Genomic DNA, 15,833 nt, shown 5'->3' with positions numbered 1-15,833 from the left:
TTTTGCTTTAATTTATTCTTAGTGAGACTGAATGTATTTTTATCTTCTTAAGAGTCATTTCCAATTCCTCTTATAAACTGTCGATATCTTTGGCAATTTTCTCTCAGTTTTGGTTTCAATTTTTGTGTTTTTGTTGTTGTTGTTTCTGGGTGTGTGTTTTTTAAGTGAACATGTCCTCAAGTTTTCATTGTCACAATAAAACAAAATATGAAGCTTAGAACTGGATCACTTGACCCTTTCTCTTTTTATCTCCTCCCAGTTCAAAATGCTTGCATCTCTTAATAGCCAACATTCTCTTAGATCTGTATTTGGGCTCAACACACTCAAGTCTCAGCACAATCTTCTTTGTAGCTTTAGCCTTTTTGAAGAAAACTGGCTTAGTGTGCCCACCATAGCCACTCTGCTTCCTGTCATAACACCGCTTTCCCTGCGCAAACAGAGAATCCTTGTCCTTCTCGTACTGTGTTACTTTGTGGGGTTGATGCTTGCCACGCTCCTTACAGAAGGTTTGGTGGGTTTTAGGAATGTTCACTATGTTTGCGAGAGCACTATCAGCAGGGAAAGCTTTGGTTTCAGTTTTTGAAAGTATATATACATATACATATGTGTGTGATTTCCTTACAATTTGTTGTTTGCCTACTGACTTCGATTATGATTTTAAACAGAAGTGTTCCGATTTCACAAAGTGGACTTTATAACTCTTTCATTTATTGCTTTTGGATTTTTCTTCATAATTAGATATCTGTGCTCCTTGGTTACAAAGTAATACATCTGTATTCTTTCAGGGCTATCATTTTAAAAAGTATTTTCCTTTTCAAACAAGTGATGGTCTGAGGCATTGATCTAATTTTATATTTTATTCTCCAAATAGTTCTTCAGTTGCCTTAAGCTCATTTATTTAAATGTCCATCATTTCCTTAGTGATTTGTCAACTTCCCACCATTGGTTTACCATTTTTTATCATAGACTAAATGTATATGCATTTAGTTCTAATTCTAGATTTTTCTTACTTCACTGTATCTTGCTTTCTTGATCTTGTGTCTTTTTATGCTATCTTGTCTTGAATATAAAGGCTGAGTAATACGTTTTAATACTTCAGAGATTAAGACTCCTCTACTGTTTGTCTTTTTCCCCAGGAGTCTCTTGGCTATTCTTGCTTGTTACTTTTTCCATGTGTACTTTAGAATCAATTTGTCTAGATCCAGGAAAAGAAAACTAAATTTAAAAAAAGATGCATTTGGTATTCAAATATGGTTTACCTTATATCTGTATCATGAGTGAGAGAACTGATATTTTTTATGATACTGTATTCATTAGCATATAGTATTTTTCCATTTATTAAATCTACTTTTGAGACTATTAAAATTATACCCTGATGGTTTATATGTTTCTTGTCAGTCTTAGATAGTATTGTAAATGGACTTTTTCTATTATATCTTCTAATTGGTGTATTTGAGATTTAGATGTGAAGGCAATTGATTCTTTTTTTTTTTAAGCTGTGATGATAGCAACAGCACATGTTCAAAATAGTTCTTTGACCTTTTATTTAACCCTTTTTCAGTTTTTAAAAAGTTTGTCCTGTAGTACCAGGTGCTTTTTCTATGATGAAATAACCAGGTTACCTGGAAACATGTTGATCCATTGGGTTTAGTCTTTAAACTTTGTTGGTGGGATCAAAGCTACATTTCTTCTACAGTTCTAGGGTTAAATTATGCCCTTCCCTCTCTTTAGGAAAGACAATTCTCCTAGTCTAATCAATTCCCACTGGTTTATGAGTTTTTCCCTCTGGCTAGTAGGTGAAGGCATTTTTCACAGCCCTGTCTGAACTACAGACACTGTTCCCTCTAGTCCTTTCAGGGTTTATTTTTTCCCTAGTCTTGATTAACTTTGTCATATGTATTTCCTTATTAGTACTCAACTGATTATGTGATTGGAACCCTCTGCCTATCTCCAGGCTCCTCTCTGGGTAACATGCTACGGGGAGTGACATTTCAGTTGAAGATCAGTGGTGCTAATGGTTGGGAAAGAATCCTAGTAGATAAGTGGTAACCCAAGTTCTTTAAGCCAACAATATGGCACTGAACCAGCATCGGGAAACCAAGTTCTATGTCTGGCTTTGTTCCTAAGTAACTTTAGGCAAGTTCTTAGCCTTTGTTGGCACATTTCCTCCTATGTTAAAGGATCTCTTCAGTTCCCTCAAATTCAAAATTATTCTATGATGTAATGCAAATAAATACATACTCTTTAGCAAGACATATGCGATGTATACTCTAGAATATCTTCCTCCAAACTTCTTTTTTAATCCTCACCTGAGGATATTTTTTCCATTAATTTTTTTTAAAAGAGTGAGTGGAGCCAAACCGGTTTGGCTCAGTGGATAGAGTGTCGGCCTGCGGACTCAAGGGTCGCAGGTTCGATTCCGGTCAAGGGCATGTACCTTGGTTGCGGGCACATCCCCAGTAGGGGGCATGCAGGAGGCAGCTGATCGATCTCTCTCATTGATGTTTCTAACTCTCTGTCCCTCTTAATTCTTCTCTGTAAAAAATCAATAAAATATATTTTTAAAAAAAAAAGAGTGAGTGGAAGCGAGGGGGGAGAGATGAGGGAGAAGAAGAGACAGAGAGAGAGAAGCATCCATGTGAGAGAGACACATGGATTTGCTGTGTCCCCATACACACCCTGATCTAGGGCCAAGGTTCACACCTGCAACACAGATATGTGCCTTTGACTGGGAATTGAACCCATGACCCTCCGGTGCAATCAGATGAGACAATGCTCTACCCACTGATCCATGCCAGCCAGGGCCTTCCAAACTTCTCATTTAAGGTTATTTCCTTCAATTCTAAAATATAAGTTTGAAATTGATATCAAGCAAGTGCTAAAGATGGAAGCCTATGACCAACATAGTCTCCAACTATTATTTTCTATGTGATTGCCTGAATACATAAATAAAATATACTTGTTACTCAATGGCACTTCCTGTTACGTTTCTAAGACCTCTGAAATTTACACTTTTAAAATCATTGTCTCTTTTCTCTCCCTCAAATACTGTCAATGTGAAAAATAGAAAAAAATTATCTATTAATTCTAAAAATCATTATTTGCATCTTGAAGATTTCACTGAAATTTAATATATTTAACATGAGAATCAGACATCATATCATTTTTTAAATCTCCTGAATAGGTTTTTACACAGTGTTAGTGACATCTAATTATATAAACTTGAAATTCAAAATTGTCTGTATTTGACAGATATTTCCAGAGCTATAACATTACATGGATTGCTTATAAAATATTTACTAAAATTGAATTGCTTATAAATTATAATTCAACACAATCGGGGGGAGGGGGAAATAAAAATATCATTTTGAAAGATTTTCCTTAAAAAGACATCTCTTTATGTAACAGTTTCAGTGTGTTTCCTTGACAACATCATTGCTAAGAAAGTCTCTTGAGGCAATAAAGAATCTGGTAAATGATTGATGTCTACTTTAAAAATAGAATGTGAACATGCCATGTGTAGTTAAACATGTCACTATAGTCATACAACCAAGAATAAGTTGCCAACATACTAGTTAAAGCTGTGTTAAATGTTTACTTAAAACAATAAAATTCAACAAACATGAAATTTTGAAAATTAGAAAAAAATAATAAATTCCAGAGTAAACAGATGTACTAATGCCACTGGTACTTTTCTTAAAATACTTTTTTATTGAATTTTAGAGAGAGAGGGATAGAGAGATAGAAATATTGAAGAGAGATATACATCATCGATTGGCTGCCTCCTGCATGCACCCGCACTGGGGATGGAGCTTGCAACTCAACTCGGCCATGTGCCCTGACCCAGAATTGAACCAGTGACCTCCTGGTTCCTGGGCCAATGCTCCACCACGAAGCCACACCAGCCATGCACCACAAGTACTTTAAATGTAATTGACACATTTAAATTGACATAATTTTCTTAAACCAAATTTAGCATTCATTAAGGTGTTCATTCATTCATTCATTAATGAGCTGTGAACTATCCTAGGTGCTGACTTTAATTGGTAAAGCCTCCTTGGAAAGTAATAACTAGAGAAAGCAGCATCTTCTCTGAGTGGCAGAGAGAATCAACATTCTGCCTGCATCTCATACTTAACATATTAAGACAGGGAGATACTTCAAAAGATTACTTAGTCCCTTCTCCTGCCACAGGGTGGGACTAACAACCATCTGTTTTCTAGATAACTTCCCAAGAATTGCTCTAATGCTATAGTCTAATATTTAATTTAACATATGTGGTTGATATTCCATTTTGGAGTCATAAAAATATATTTAAAAAAGCTGAACTTTCCAATTGTGGGAGGAAATGTAGCAAGAATATATATTTTTCTTTAGATAAATTTTTTTAAAAAGCACATGCATGGCTTATTTAATTCACTACAGCTGGATGTTAGCATCCAAATGATTACATTTCAGCACACTTTCCTACAGCTAGAACTGATCATCTGATGCAATAATTACAATGTGCAAAGACCATCACCCCAAATTAGGAAGCGGACCTACTGTTTGCATTATAAAATGAGATAAGATGACACTGGCCTGCAATCAGAGCTCTAAAATCACCTCAAAGTGTAAACTAGTCAAGATGATGCAGTGATATCACACTTCATGAACCCTTTCTAATCCAAAAGAGAGAGATGTGGGTAAAACATAAAAAGGGAAAGAACATGAATTTAAATACATTATATACCTCTCTATCAATCTGAAATTGACACAATGCAAATTTCTTGTGTCCCAAATTTTGATGCTGAAAGAGGAATTTTTAAAATTCTCCACACAAAAAGTAGGGTCCTGGATCTCTATCCTAAACTTCCACCTTGTGAGAAAGGGTTATAAAAAAAATAAATAATGCTACTGAATGTTGCTGGGAGCGCTAGCTCATGCTGTGCTCCAGGCTTAGTGTGGCTGAAACCAAATCTTTAAATGGCTTTTCTATTAGCAACTAGAGAACATGGTTTGGGATGCAGTCAAAAGAATTATCCAAGATAAAAAGATAATTGTTCTCAACAGCAAGTCTGAGTTCTAAGACCATTCATTGGCATCCATGAAACTGGGACTAACCTGGCAGCTTGGGGGCAGGGTAAAACCCCAGTCTCTTACAGTTCTTGACAGTCACCTCTTTATTGAGTTTATATTCTACAATCTGGATTCATACTTACTAATAATATCATGCTTCCTAGTGCCCTTCAACTGAAACATCAATGAATTTTTCCATCTGACCCAACCCCTATTGTATCCTAAGAACTCTTTTTTAAAGTAGTACTTTTATTTACTGTTTTAGTTAATAGCACTTATTAAATGTTTATAATGTACCAAGTACTCTTTTTGCAAATTTATAAATATGCACCCATTTAAGTAATAAGGGACCTAAAGTAAAATGTAGGCATCACAGGTTACATCCTGGGAGTAAGTCGGAGTAAGATACACAAAAGGACCCTGGCTATTTGGAAGGTGGATAATTGGTGGTTTCCACAGTGTTTACTAAGCATCTGCTATGTGCCAAACACCCTTATCTAATAGGTGAAGAGCAATCACTACACCAGAGAGAAGAGAGCTCTAAATTTACACAAAATCCCTCTAATTACTCTTATGCTTTCATCAATAATGAATTGTTTATAGGATCAATCATTCTCAAAAAAATCTTAATAGAGTTCTGTGTTTAAGAATCCCCCTAAGAATTTTTAAATATGGATGTAGATAAATAGACAGCTAGAGCTATATAGATACAAATAGATCTAGATATAGAGAGACATACATAGAGACATATATAGGGATATAGGTATATAAAATATAGATTTTAGATATATAGATTTTTATACATAGACTAGGGGCCAGGTACACAAAATTCGTGCACTGGGGGGGGGGGGGGGGGAGATGTCCCTCAGCCCAGCCTGCCCCCTCTCACATACTGGGAGCCCTCAGGGGATGTCCTGGTGATGGCTTAGGCCCGCTCCCTGCTCCCCTTGGGGATAGGGCCTAAGCCGCAGTCTGGCCTCCCTTTGTGGGAGGTGACCAGGCAGATCAGGGGAAGGCACCAGCCCCATCACCCCGCTACTGTAGCCACTGCCAGTCACCGCAGCCAGCAAGGTTTTTTCATCAACATGGACTCCAGTCCCTTCACCATGAAAAAATGACAACTTTCTTTAGGCATTTTCAAGATGTGTCTTTCATAGGATATGACATTTCTTCCTTTCTTTTTTTATCCTCACCTGAGGATATGTTTCCATTGATTTTTAGAGAATGTGGAAGAGAAAGGGAAAGACAGAGAGAAACATCAAAGTGAGAGGAACACTTTGATTGGTTGCCTCCTGCATGAGCCCTGACCTGGGCCCCGGCCAGGGAGGATCCTGCAACCTAGGTACATGCCTTTGGTTAGAATTGAACTCAGACCCTGCCATTGGCAGGCCAAGGCATTATCCACTGAGCCAAACCAGCTAGGGCAGGATATGACATTTCTTAGCCCTCCAGCAGCAGAACTTCATTTTTTTCACCAGGAGTGTGGTGAAAAACCCTAGATCACCTTTTTGGATTCTTATTAACCAAGTTACTAAGAATATTACCAGTGGCATACAGGGAGCTCAACCAATGAGCAGTCAGAAAAGGTGTTTCCTCTATAGTTCACACCAATCGCCAGCTTGCCCCCCCCACCCCCCAAGGCCTGACACCTCTGGCCCAGGCTTCAGCCCTGGGCAGGGGACCCCCATCTCCCCCTGATCACCGGCTCTGCCCTTGCCCAGGCCTCAGTGAGAGGTGTCAGGCCTGGGCAGGAGACCCCCATCTTCCCCCGATCACCAGCTCCGCCCCCCACTCAGGCCTGATGCCTCAGGCCTGGGCAGGGGACCCCCATCTCTCTCTGATCGCCGGCTTGGCCTCCCTGCCCAGTCCTGATGCCTCTCACTGAGGCATCAGGACTGGGCAGGGGACCCCCAGACCCCTCTGATTGCCAGCTCCACCCCCCGCCCAGGCCTGATGCCTCTGGCCCAGGCGTCAGGCCTGGGCAGGGGACCCCCAGACCCCTTCGATTGCCAGCTCCGCCCCCCGCCAAGGCCTGACACCTCAGCCAGAGGCGTTGACCTCCATCACCCTCCAATGGCCGGATTGGCCCCTTGCCCAGGCCTGACGCCTCCGCCAGAGGTGTCAGGCCTGGGCAGGGGACCCCCATCTCCCCCCGATCATGGCTTCTGGGCGGCTTCTGGGGCTTCTGAGGTCAGCCTGCGCCCCAGGATGGTGGCTCACGCTGGTGGCTGCACTGTCCCACCCTGCCTGCAGTATGCAAATTAGCTGCCATCTTTGTTGGCGGTTAATTTGCATATCATGCTGATTAGCCGATGGGAGGAGTAGTGAAGGTATGGTCAATTACCATGTTTGTCTATTATTAGATAGGATGGGTGGACCCAATCTGACTTTAGGTCAAGATGCTCATGGGAAAAACAAAGTGAAAAACCACCTTATAGAAGGCTAATGAAGTTAGGTTTATTTTTGTCTACTTTGCCTCATGTTTTAAAATTTGCATTTCATTTGTTTGCTTTTAATCTTCATCCAAATATACATTTTTATTGATTTTTAGAGAGAGAGGAAGGGGGAGAGAAAATTAAAACGCTGATGTACATCGATAGGTTGCCTCCCATACACACCCCAACAGGACTGAAACCGCAACCCAAGTATGTGCCCTGATCGGCAATCGAAGCTGCAACCTTTTTGGAGTACTGGACAATGTTCCAACGAACCAAGCCACCTAGCCAGGTCTCGAATTTCATTTTTAAAGCAAATGTGATTCTGATAGCACTCTATAAAAATTCCCCCCTAGCTGGTTTGGCTCCGTGGATGGAGTGTCAGCCTGCAGACTGAAGGGTCCCAGGTTCGATTCTGGTCAAGGGCACATGCCCAGGTTGCGGGCTCGATCCCCAGTAGGCGGCATGCAAGAGGCAGCCGATCAATGATTTTCTCTCAACATTGATGTTTCTATCTCTCCCTCTCCCTTCCTCTCTGAAATCAATAAAAATATATATTTAAAAAAAAGAATTCCACAATGGAAGGCATTATATGGCAACATAAGGGAATCTTTAGTTTCAGCTAAGTAATGCTTGTGTCTTTGTGCCACTAATCTACATTTTATGCTTTTCTGAAGGACGAAATCTCAAGTTACATAAAAAATAAATCATTGTAATCAGTTTTGCAAGTAATTCTTCAACAGGAATTGTTTTACACAGTAATTTTCCCATGGTTAATAAAATATATTATTCACTAACATCTATTACTCATAAATACAATCTACTTCACAAATCAAAGTACTTGTACACAAAGCACCTTGAGAACGTTTTCATCTGTCTGTAGTTGACATCAATAGGAATGAATTTTTCTTTCGTTCAGTCATTGTAGATAAATTATATCCTATTTCTGCACCTTGTTTTTCCCCTCCTCTGTCTAATATGGCTGTGAGGGCCCTAAATTTTATATTTGCATAGCATGTTATATAATGCTGGGAATTCAGCAAGTACATTTAATAGTTGTCTTCTTTACATATGGCACCTACTAAATAATACTAGTCAGAAGGCTATTATTATGTATTATTCACTCCACCACCAAGACAAGTATATAGTGAGTACTGAGCATATAGTATGTCCCATGTATTGAGCCCATAGATGAACAAAGGTCATAGACCCTACCCTCGTTGAGTTTGCAGACTAGATCTTCAGAAGAAATGTGACCCAAGATAAACATATGATAGATTTCCTTGAATTAATTCATTCCATCAAACAGCTAAAATTATAAATTATTTCCCCATATGACATATGCTCTTTTCAAGAACAAAACTACCCAATCATGAATTGCTTTTATGGTTTGGGAGAAAAGCCAATAATCAAACATTACAAAACTGCCATTTTATTGCAAAAATAAATCTGCTAAGTATATATACATAGACCCTGTTGAGTTCTGGAGCCTATTAAATAATTTTTTTTTATAATCTTTTGCTCATGATATGTCTCCACTGTCATTAAAACTGAAGAATAATTGCCCAAATCTTCTGAAAGTTAAGATGAGTTATCATGACATCTTAATAAAGCATGCGAGCATTTGACAAGTTTTATGACAAACCCGAAACTTTGCCATGGCTGTGCCTTTTACCTGGAAATAAAGCTTTCTTTCCTGACAGAAAAAAATTACTTTACTTGAAGCTACAGCAGAAACTGAGGGAAAGATGACAGTGCCTTAGTTTTATGGTGTGGCCCTCAGAATACAATGGAGAGATAAGATCAAAACTTGCAGTTTCAATCCGTGACTTCAGTGCTGGTAAAGCCAATAACTTCTACAAGCCCCCTGTTTGTGTAGCGGCTGAGAGAACAGAACCGGCCAGAGTCAGTTGCTCCTGCAGAGTAGCTATAGGAGACACACATTCTAATTCAAAGATCATGGTAAAAAAACAAACAGCAACATTGTTAGAATCATTTCTCTCAGCTCTGGAAGAAGACAAAGAGAAAGGGCAACATAGATGCTTAAAATCCAACAGACTGCTCTTGCCTGAAAGACACAAATCGGTCTTGAAAAATGAGCTCAGTTTTGAATACCTAATGTGTGCATTTCCCTTCAAACTTTTGAATATTAGTGTCCTTCCTAATCAGAGGTTCTTAATTACTGTTCACGCACGCCTCGGTGTGAGTAATGCCTACAGCAGATGGCACTGCCTCCTATAAACAAGCATTTGGCCAAACAGCACAACAGAGCCAATTTCTACAGTTTGACAGGTACCTTTCCATCTGATTGCATCTCTGGATCATAATTTCCTGGGTGAATGGCATCTCTGAGACTATTTTGTCAGATCTCAGTCTTTCCCTCACCCCTAATCAGCATCAGCTCATAAATACAGAAGCATACTTTCAAGAATTAAGGAATCCAGAACTTTAGTTACCAGAAAATCATATTTTTACAAAGTTCCACTTAAATATGTTTAACGCCAAGTTTAATAAAATTCTATGTAAATCAAAGAAAATATTTCTAAGATTAAAATACAAAGAAATGTTACTTAAATTCTTCCCTTCTGTTTTCCACCTTGAACGGCTTTATCCTTGGGGAGTATATTTTGTAATCATTTTCCATTATTCTTCCTTTTCTGTATTGCCATAAACTATGTTGCCTTGTGTCAATGCAAAACATTACTGTTCCTAGTGATTATCTTTTAAGATAAACATCAATAGTATTAGCCACAGTCTAATATTTTAGTAAAAAGTTAAAAACTGATATACTTTGTCATTTTTCAATCTAGCAAGTGAAACAATTGAATGTAATCATGTTAAAACAAAGTATACATGTGAACAATAGAACACATTCTAATGAAATTAAATTTCAATTTTGTACAGGCAACATATGAGCCACGTTGGGAGAGATGAATGTTTAGAAACTATAAATAATCCTTTCAAACCATGACAGGCAATTTTACTTGCACACAATTGGATAGAGTTTTAAATGAACAGAGTTTCACTTTTTGGCAAGTACTTAACAAAGATCTAGTTTATATCATGAAAAATGATTCAATTGAATATAGAAATGGCCTTTACGTCTTCCACCTTAGGAAAATATTTCTACCTAATGAGAGTCTTTTTAATCAAGCAAAGCTTCTATATTTCAATTCTCACAATTAACCATTTCCTATAAGTATACTCTCGCATCAAAACCTAGCCCATGAAGCGAAATGCAAAATAGGGACTAGGAGTGTTCAAAGAAGCAATACTATCAGGTGCTCTCCATCTCAGCTCACTCTCCTTAATATCTCCAGTTCCAATTCATTAGACAGAGAAGGAGCTCGGCCTCACCAGTAAAAACCATAGCTAAATAATGACGAAGAGAGAGATCATTTGCCATTTGCTTGCTCATATATCACTATCTTCCCTTTCTTCCAATACCCAACTTCATTGCCTTTCTTTGTTCTTTATTCCAGACCTACTTATTAAGCACCAAGTATGTGCCAGGGATTTTCCTAACAAGTGAAGACTTAAGTGAACAAAAGCAAGCATGATCTGGGTACCCCTTGTAGAATTAACGGTCTAGCAGAGAAGATAGACTTGAACTAATAATCACACAATAGAGGGGAAATGATTACCATGATTAAGTGCCAGGAAGGGAAGGCATATGGTGTCATGTTAGCTCATCACAGGAGGGCTTGCTGTAGTTAGAGAGGAAAAGTAAGGTTTCCCTGAGGCAGTGATGCTTGTGTGGACATCTGAACTTGTGAGGAGTAGGCAAATGTGGAAGGATCAGGGGAAAGAACAGACAACGCACCTCAGGCAGAAGGAACAGTGTGTACTGAGGGAAAACAATCAGAATGCAGTTTAGTGAGCAAATGGGCAGATGTGGGAAGTGGGATGTGGCCTTAGTGGGAGGAGGTGCAGTGTGGTCATGCAGGATCTTAGAGTTTATGTTAAGGATTTGGATCTTTATTCTAAGTGCAATGAGAAGTCATCAAATGGCTTTTCAAGCAAGAGGGTGAGGTAGTGACATTTGAACTGAACACGCTCACTACAGAGTAAACAACAGAATAGAGTAAGAGGATTAAAGACAGAAACAGAACAGGGAGAGGGTCACATAGAAGCCATTGAAATGGTTCAGGAACGAAGATGGTCGTTTGAACAGGATATGAGAATAATGATCGGATATTAGAATAATGATCCAGAAATAGGTATGGGGAATATTTATGTGGTAAAATTCACAAAACTTGGGGATAGATTGGATACAGGATACAGGGGGTATGCAGTTAACTCTGGGCTTCTGGCTTTGGTAATGTGTAGAATATGGCAACATTTACTGAGAAAGAAGATAGGAGGGAAGCATTAAGTTTGATGAGGAACTCATGGAGTATGAAGGACAATGTAAGAGTTGATTTCGACAAAACTTCCAGATGAGCTGAAGTTGTCAAGAAGACCACTGGAGAGATGAATATGACATCTGGGGAAGAGGTCTGGGTGAACTGCTTATTTGCAAGTATTCTGCAGAGGGGTGAGAATTGAGCCTTAAATGTGGATTGGACTGCGCAGGGAAAGAGTCCAGAGGGAAACACGAAAGCCTAGGAGCTGACTTTGAGAACACTCAAGATTTGGTGGCTTGACAGATGAGAATTGCCTGCAAAGGTGACTTCTATCTCTTTGGCAGCCTTCTTGAAACCACATGACTCAAAAGGCCAACCAGGAGAGTGGGGTGTCCTGGAAGCCAAGGAAAGACTGTGTAAGAAATGGTAAAGAGACAGTACACACTGAAAGCTAGTGAAAGGCCGAGTAAGATGAGTGTTGATGAATGGCTCATGGAAGATCATTACTGAATATGTAAGAGCTATATTGATAGGATGAGTAGAAACCAAACCAGAGTCCACAGGAGAGTGAACAATGTGAGGCTCTTGGCAAGTTTGATAGGAATGATCTTCGAGATTCAAAAAAGGGCCTGCCCCTCCCAGCCCTATCTTCCTAAAGCTACAAGAGGCTCGGATAAGACTATACCTTCACCTTAAGCCAGTGTTTCTCCACAGCAGCATACTTAGGAGTCACACCAAACCTACTGATTCAGACTCTCCAGATGCACAAACTTGGCCTTGGTTGATATGCTGCTAGAATCAGAAGCCAGCTCTAACCTTATGCTGTAACTCAGGCACCTTAGTCTATTGCATGCTTCTATGTCTCAGGATCTATTTTGTTTTTCAATTTAGTTTGTTCATTAAATTGCACATATAAGTGATATCACGTGATACTTATACTACTGTCACAATTAATCTCATGTACATGTACTTCCTGTGCTATCATTTACTTATTATATTTCTTTAAATCTGCCCACTTTACAACATAGACTAATTTATCATTAAAGGAAAATTTATGCTAATACCATAGATGGAAAACTGCCATTTATTGGAAGGTGGTTACTATAAATGAGTAAATAAATAAAATATTTATTTATTTTTAAATGTTAAATTCTAGATAGCTACTAAAGCATATGACTCTGAACCTTTAAAATAAACAAGGCGAGGAGAGCCAGTTAGCAAGAGAGATTCATCCCAAAACACAGATGAATGCTTACATTAGGTGATGTGCTTATTCCCTGCACAAGTTCTGAAACTGTGGTGTTTTCAGTCCACAAATTCAAAGATATGGAAAAACAAATGTGATCTTTCCTAGCTTGGTTTCTACTGTCTAATCTCATAGTTGTCATGGGAACTACTTAAATCTCCTCCCTCTAAGGTTATGCATACGATTAATATTTGTCACAGCCTGCATTTAGTTATCCTTGCAGTCAAATCTCAAGAACTGAACATTGAAATAGGAAGTGTCAGTTCATTCAAGAAACACTTGGTGAGCCACGCCTACCCACAGTGCTAAGGTTCAGGCATGAATAAGACAAAGTTCCCACAATCTAGGAATTCAATACCAAGAAGAGAGATGCACATGTAAACAAATTACACTTCAGAGTCAAAAGCGCAACAATGAAGTGTAGAAAAGGAAATGGATGTGTGGGAGGAAGGAGGAAGGGGGACATCAGGAAAGTCTTCCTAGAAGCATTTACACCAGCAGTTCTCAACCTGTGGGTCGCCACCCCTTTGGGGGTCGAACGACCCTTTCACAGGGGTCGCCTAAGATCATCGGAAGACACATATATAATTACATATAGTTTTTGTGATTAATCACTATGCTTTAATTATGTTCAATTTGAAACAATGAAATTGGGGGTCACCACAACATGAGGAACTGTATTAAAGGGTCGCGGCATTAGGCAAGTTGAGAACCACTGATTTACACATATACGCCAGACTATCTTTGCTTATTATGTAGTAAGAATTCTTAACTGTGCATGTATATACCTAGAGCTACTAAATATATTTCTCATACATTTTATTTTCCTTTTACTTATATGAGGTTTACTTTCTTCAAGTTGAAAGAATATTTCAAGTTTATTAGTAGTTAGTACTGTCTCTCATGGGGCCGCGGGGTTCTCAATGAGCAAGGAAGCTTTACTTGGCTGAGAGGGTACCTTGCACATGTGTCAGGAAACCCCAGAGCTCTGCCCGGGACCTGCTTATTATCCAGGAAAACCACAGTATTTCTGAGCTTCAGTTTCTCCTGTTATAAGGTAAGGCTAATAAAATTTGAAATGTGCTGACTTAAAGTAGCCTAGAATTTCTAATATTTGTGCAATTAATTTATTGTGGAAGAGAAAAATGCTTAAGAGGGATATTTAATTAAAAGTCAGTAGATTCTAAATTACAAAATAATTATCAGGTAATTATGAAATGATATCGGACACATGACATCCAACATAGCTCTCTTGAGGGAAAGAATTCAGTCTACATTTATTTCAATTAGTTTTGGGGAAGAAATTTGTTTAATTGTGACTAGAGATTTAAAACATTATTTATCAGGCTTTCCAAAAAGCAAGCTACATAAATATATAACAGATAACCCCATTGTTATACTATAAATTAAAATAAACCTTTATAATTACATTCAATTCAAAATGAATTGTTTTAAAAGTCCACTAGGCAACTTACTAAACTAGTAACAGTGGTTACATATGAGGAGGTCAGGGGAAGTTAGAAGAACCAATAGAATTTTTTAAAATCATAACTTAGAAAAAATGGAAAGAAAAAAAAAAGAAGCAAAGAGGAAGGGGTTGTACAAAGGAGATAAATTCTCATCCTTAGGAATGCAGGGAATGTCAGTATCTACTCTCTAATGAACATCAATAAAAACGAAAGGAAGAAGCATACATATTATTTAGAATGACAGAGGTCATGACTCGAAGAACTAGCTCGTTCATGCTTGAGAAGGGCTGCACTAGGTAGATCCACTTGCTCTTGGAGTGACCCAGTACAGAGGGGAAAGGACTCCGCTGGAAAGGGGCACTAAGGGCAGGAGCAATGTGCTTGGGAAGGGATGGGCAGAGCCCAAGTGGAGAGGAGAAGCAGGGTCCCTCATCCCCTGTGACCAGAGGGAAGATAAGAGAATGGGCCTTAGATTTGGCAGAAGAAAGATGTGAAGGTGTGGGAGTTCCTGGTTGCTTCTGTTTTCTCAATGATGCAGGAGGCAACATCAGCTGAGAGTGAGCAGGAGCAGGTGTGGCGGAGGAGTTGGAGACAGCCGCCGACGTGGAAGTGTCTTCTCACTGGCAAATACTCTGTCCTCAGGGCTGTCCACGGCCCTGTGGGGAGATTCACACAAGCTCTGCACTGTCCCACTTGCTATTGATTTTGCATTCAGTCTCTTTCGCTGCCTTAATAAAATTAAGAATATTATCCAAAAACAAAAACAAAAACCTAAAAAATAAATAATTAAAATAAATTCGTTACTCCCAGTGAGTAGGACTGGGAATAGGATGGAATGAAGGCAAACAAATTTATTTATTGAAAACTATTCTGTCTTCTTTTATTTTTTAACATAGACATATATTTCTCTGATAAAAATAAAACTTAAATGACTTTTAAAAGAACATTTTAAACTTTTAATATTGTAAGAGTCTTTTCATGAGAAGCCCATTAAAAGTGCTTTTAAATGGGCCTCATTTATCTAAGCAAGCAGCACAGAACCCTACCAGAGAAGGTGATGCCTCTAGGTAGTAGGTCTTTTTACTAGAACTTCAAATACCCAAAGAAGATAAAACAAACTTGACATGTCCCTCAGCAAAGTGTGTTCACTACTGAGAAGAAAAAAAAAGAACCTGCCTGTCAAGTAGTGAGAGAAGATGTCCCACAGAGAAAACACTTCTGCACAAAGGACACTAAGAGGGAAAGATTAACACTGGGTTTTGCCCATCAGGATGAACAA

General features: G+C 38.8%; 1 protein-coding gene across 1 annotated transcript; it reads right to left on the bottom strand.

The window, feature by feature from the left end:
• Nucleotides 1-214: 214 nt before the first annotated feature.
• On the bottom strand, nt 215-1,632 carry LOC139009444 (large ribosomal subunit protein eL42-like). Its single transcript, XM_070413747.1, has 2 exons — nt 1,623-1,632; nt 215-564 (listed from the first exon to the last, which is right to left on the bottom strand). Exons 1-2 carry the CDS (start codon nt 1,630-1,632, stop codon nt 215-217), a joined length of 360 nt encoding a protein of 119 aa, XP_070269848.1.
• Nucleotides 1,633-15,833: the final 14,201 nt, after the last annotated feature.

Source organism: Myotis yumanensis, unplaced genomic scaffold, assembly GCF_028538775.1.
Source record: "Myotis yumanensis isolate MYYU_CA2020_CCGP unplaced genomic scaffold, mMyoYum1.0.hap1 SCAF_4, whole genome shotgun sequence".
Classification (NCBI taxonomy): Eukaryota; Metazoa; Chordata; class Mammalia; order Chiroptera; family Vespertilionidae; genus Myotis; species Myotis yumanensis.
Note: the sequence above shows the minus strand (reverse complement) of the source record. Positions and strands in the feature narration are given on the sequence as shown.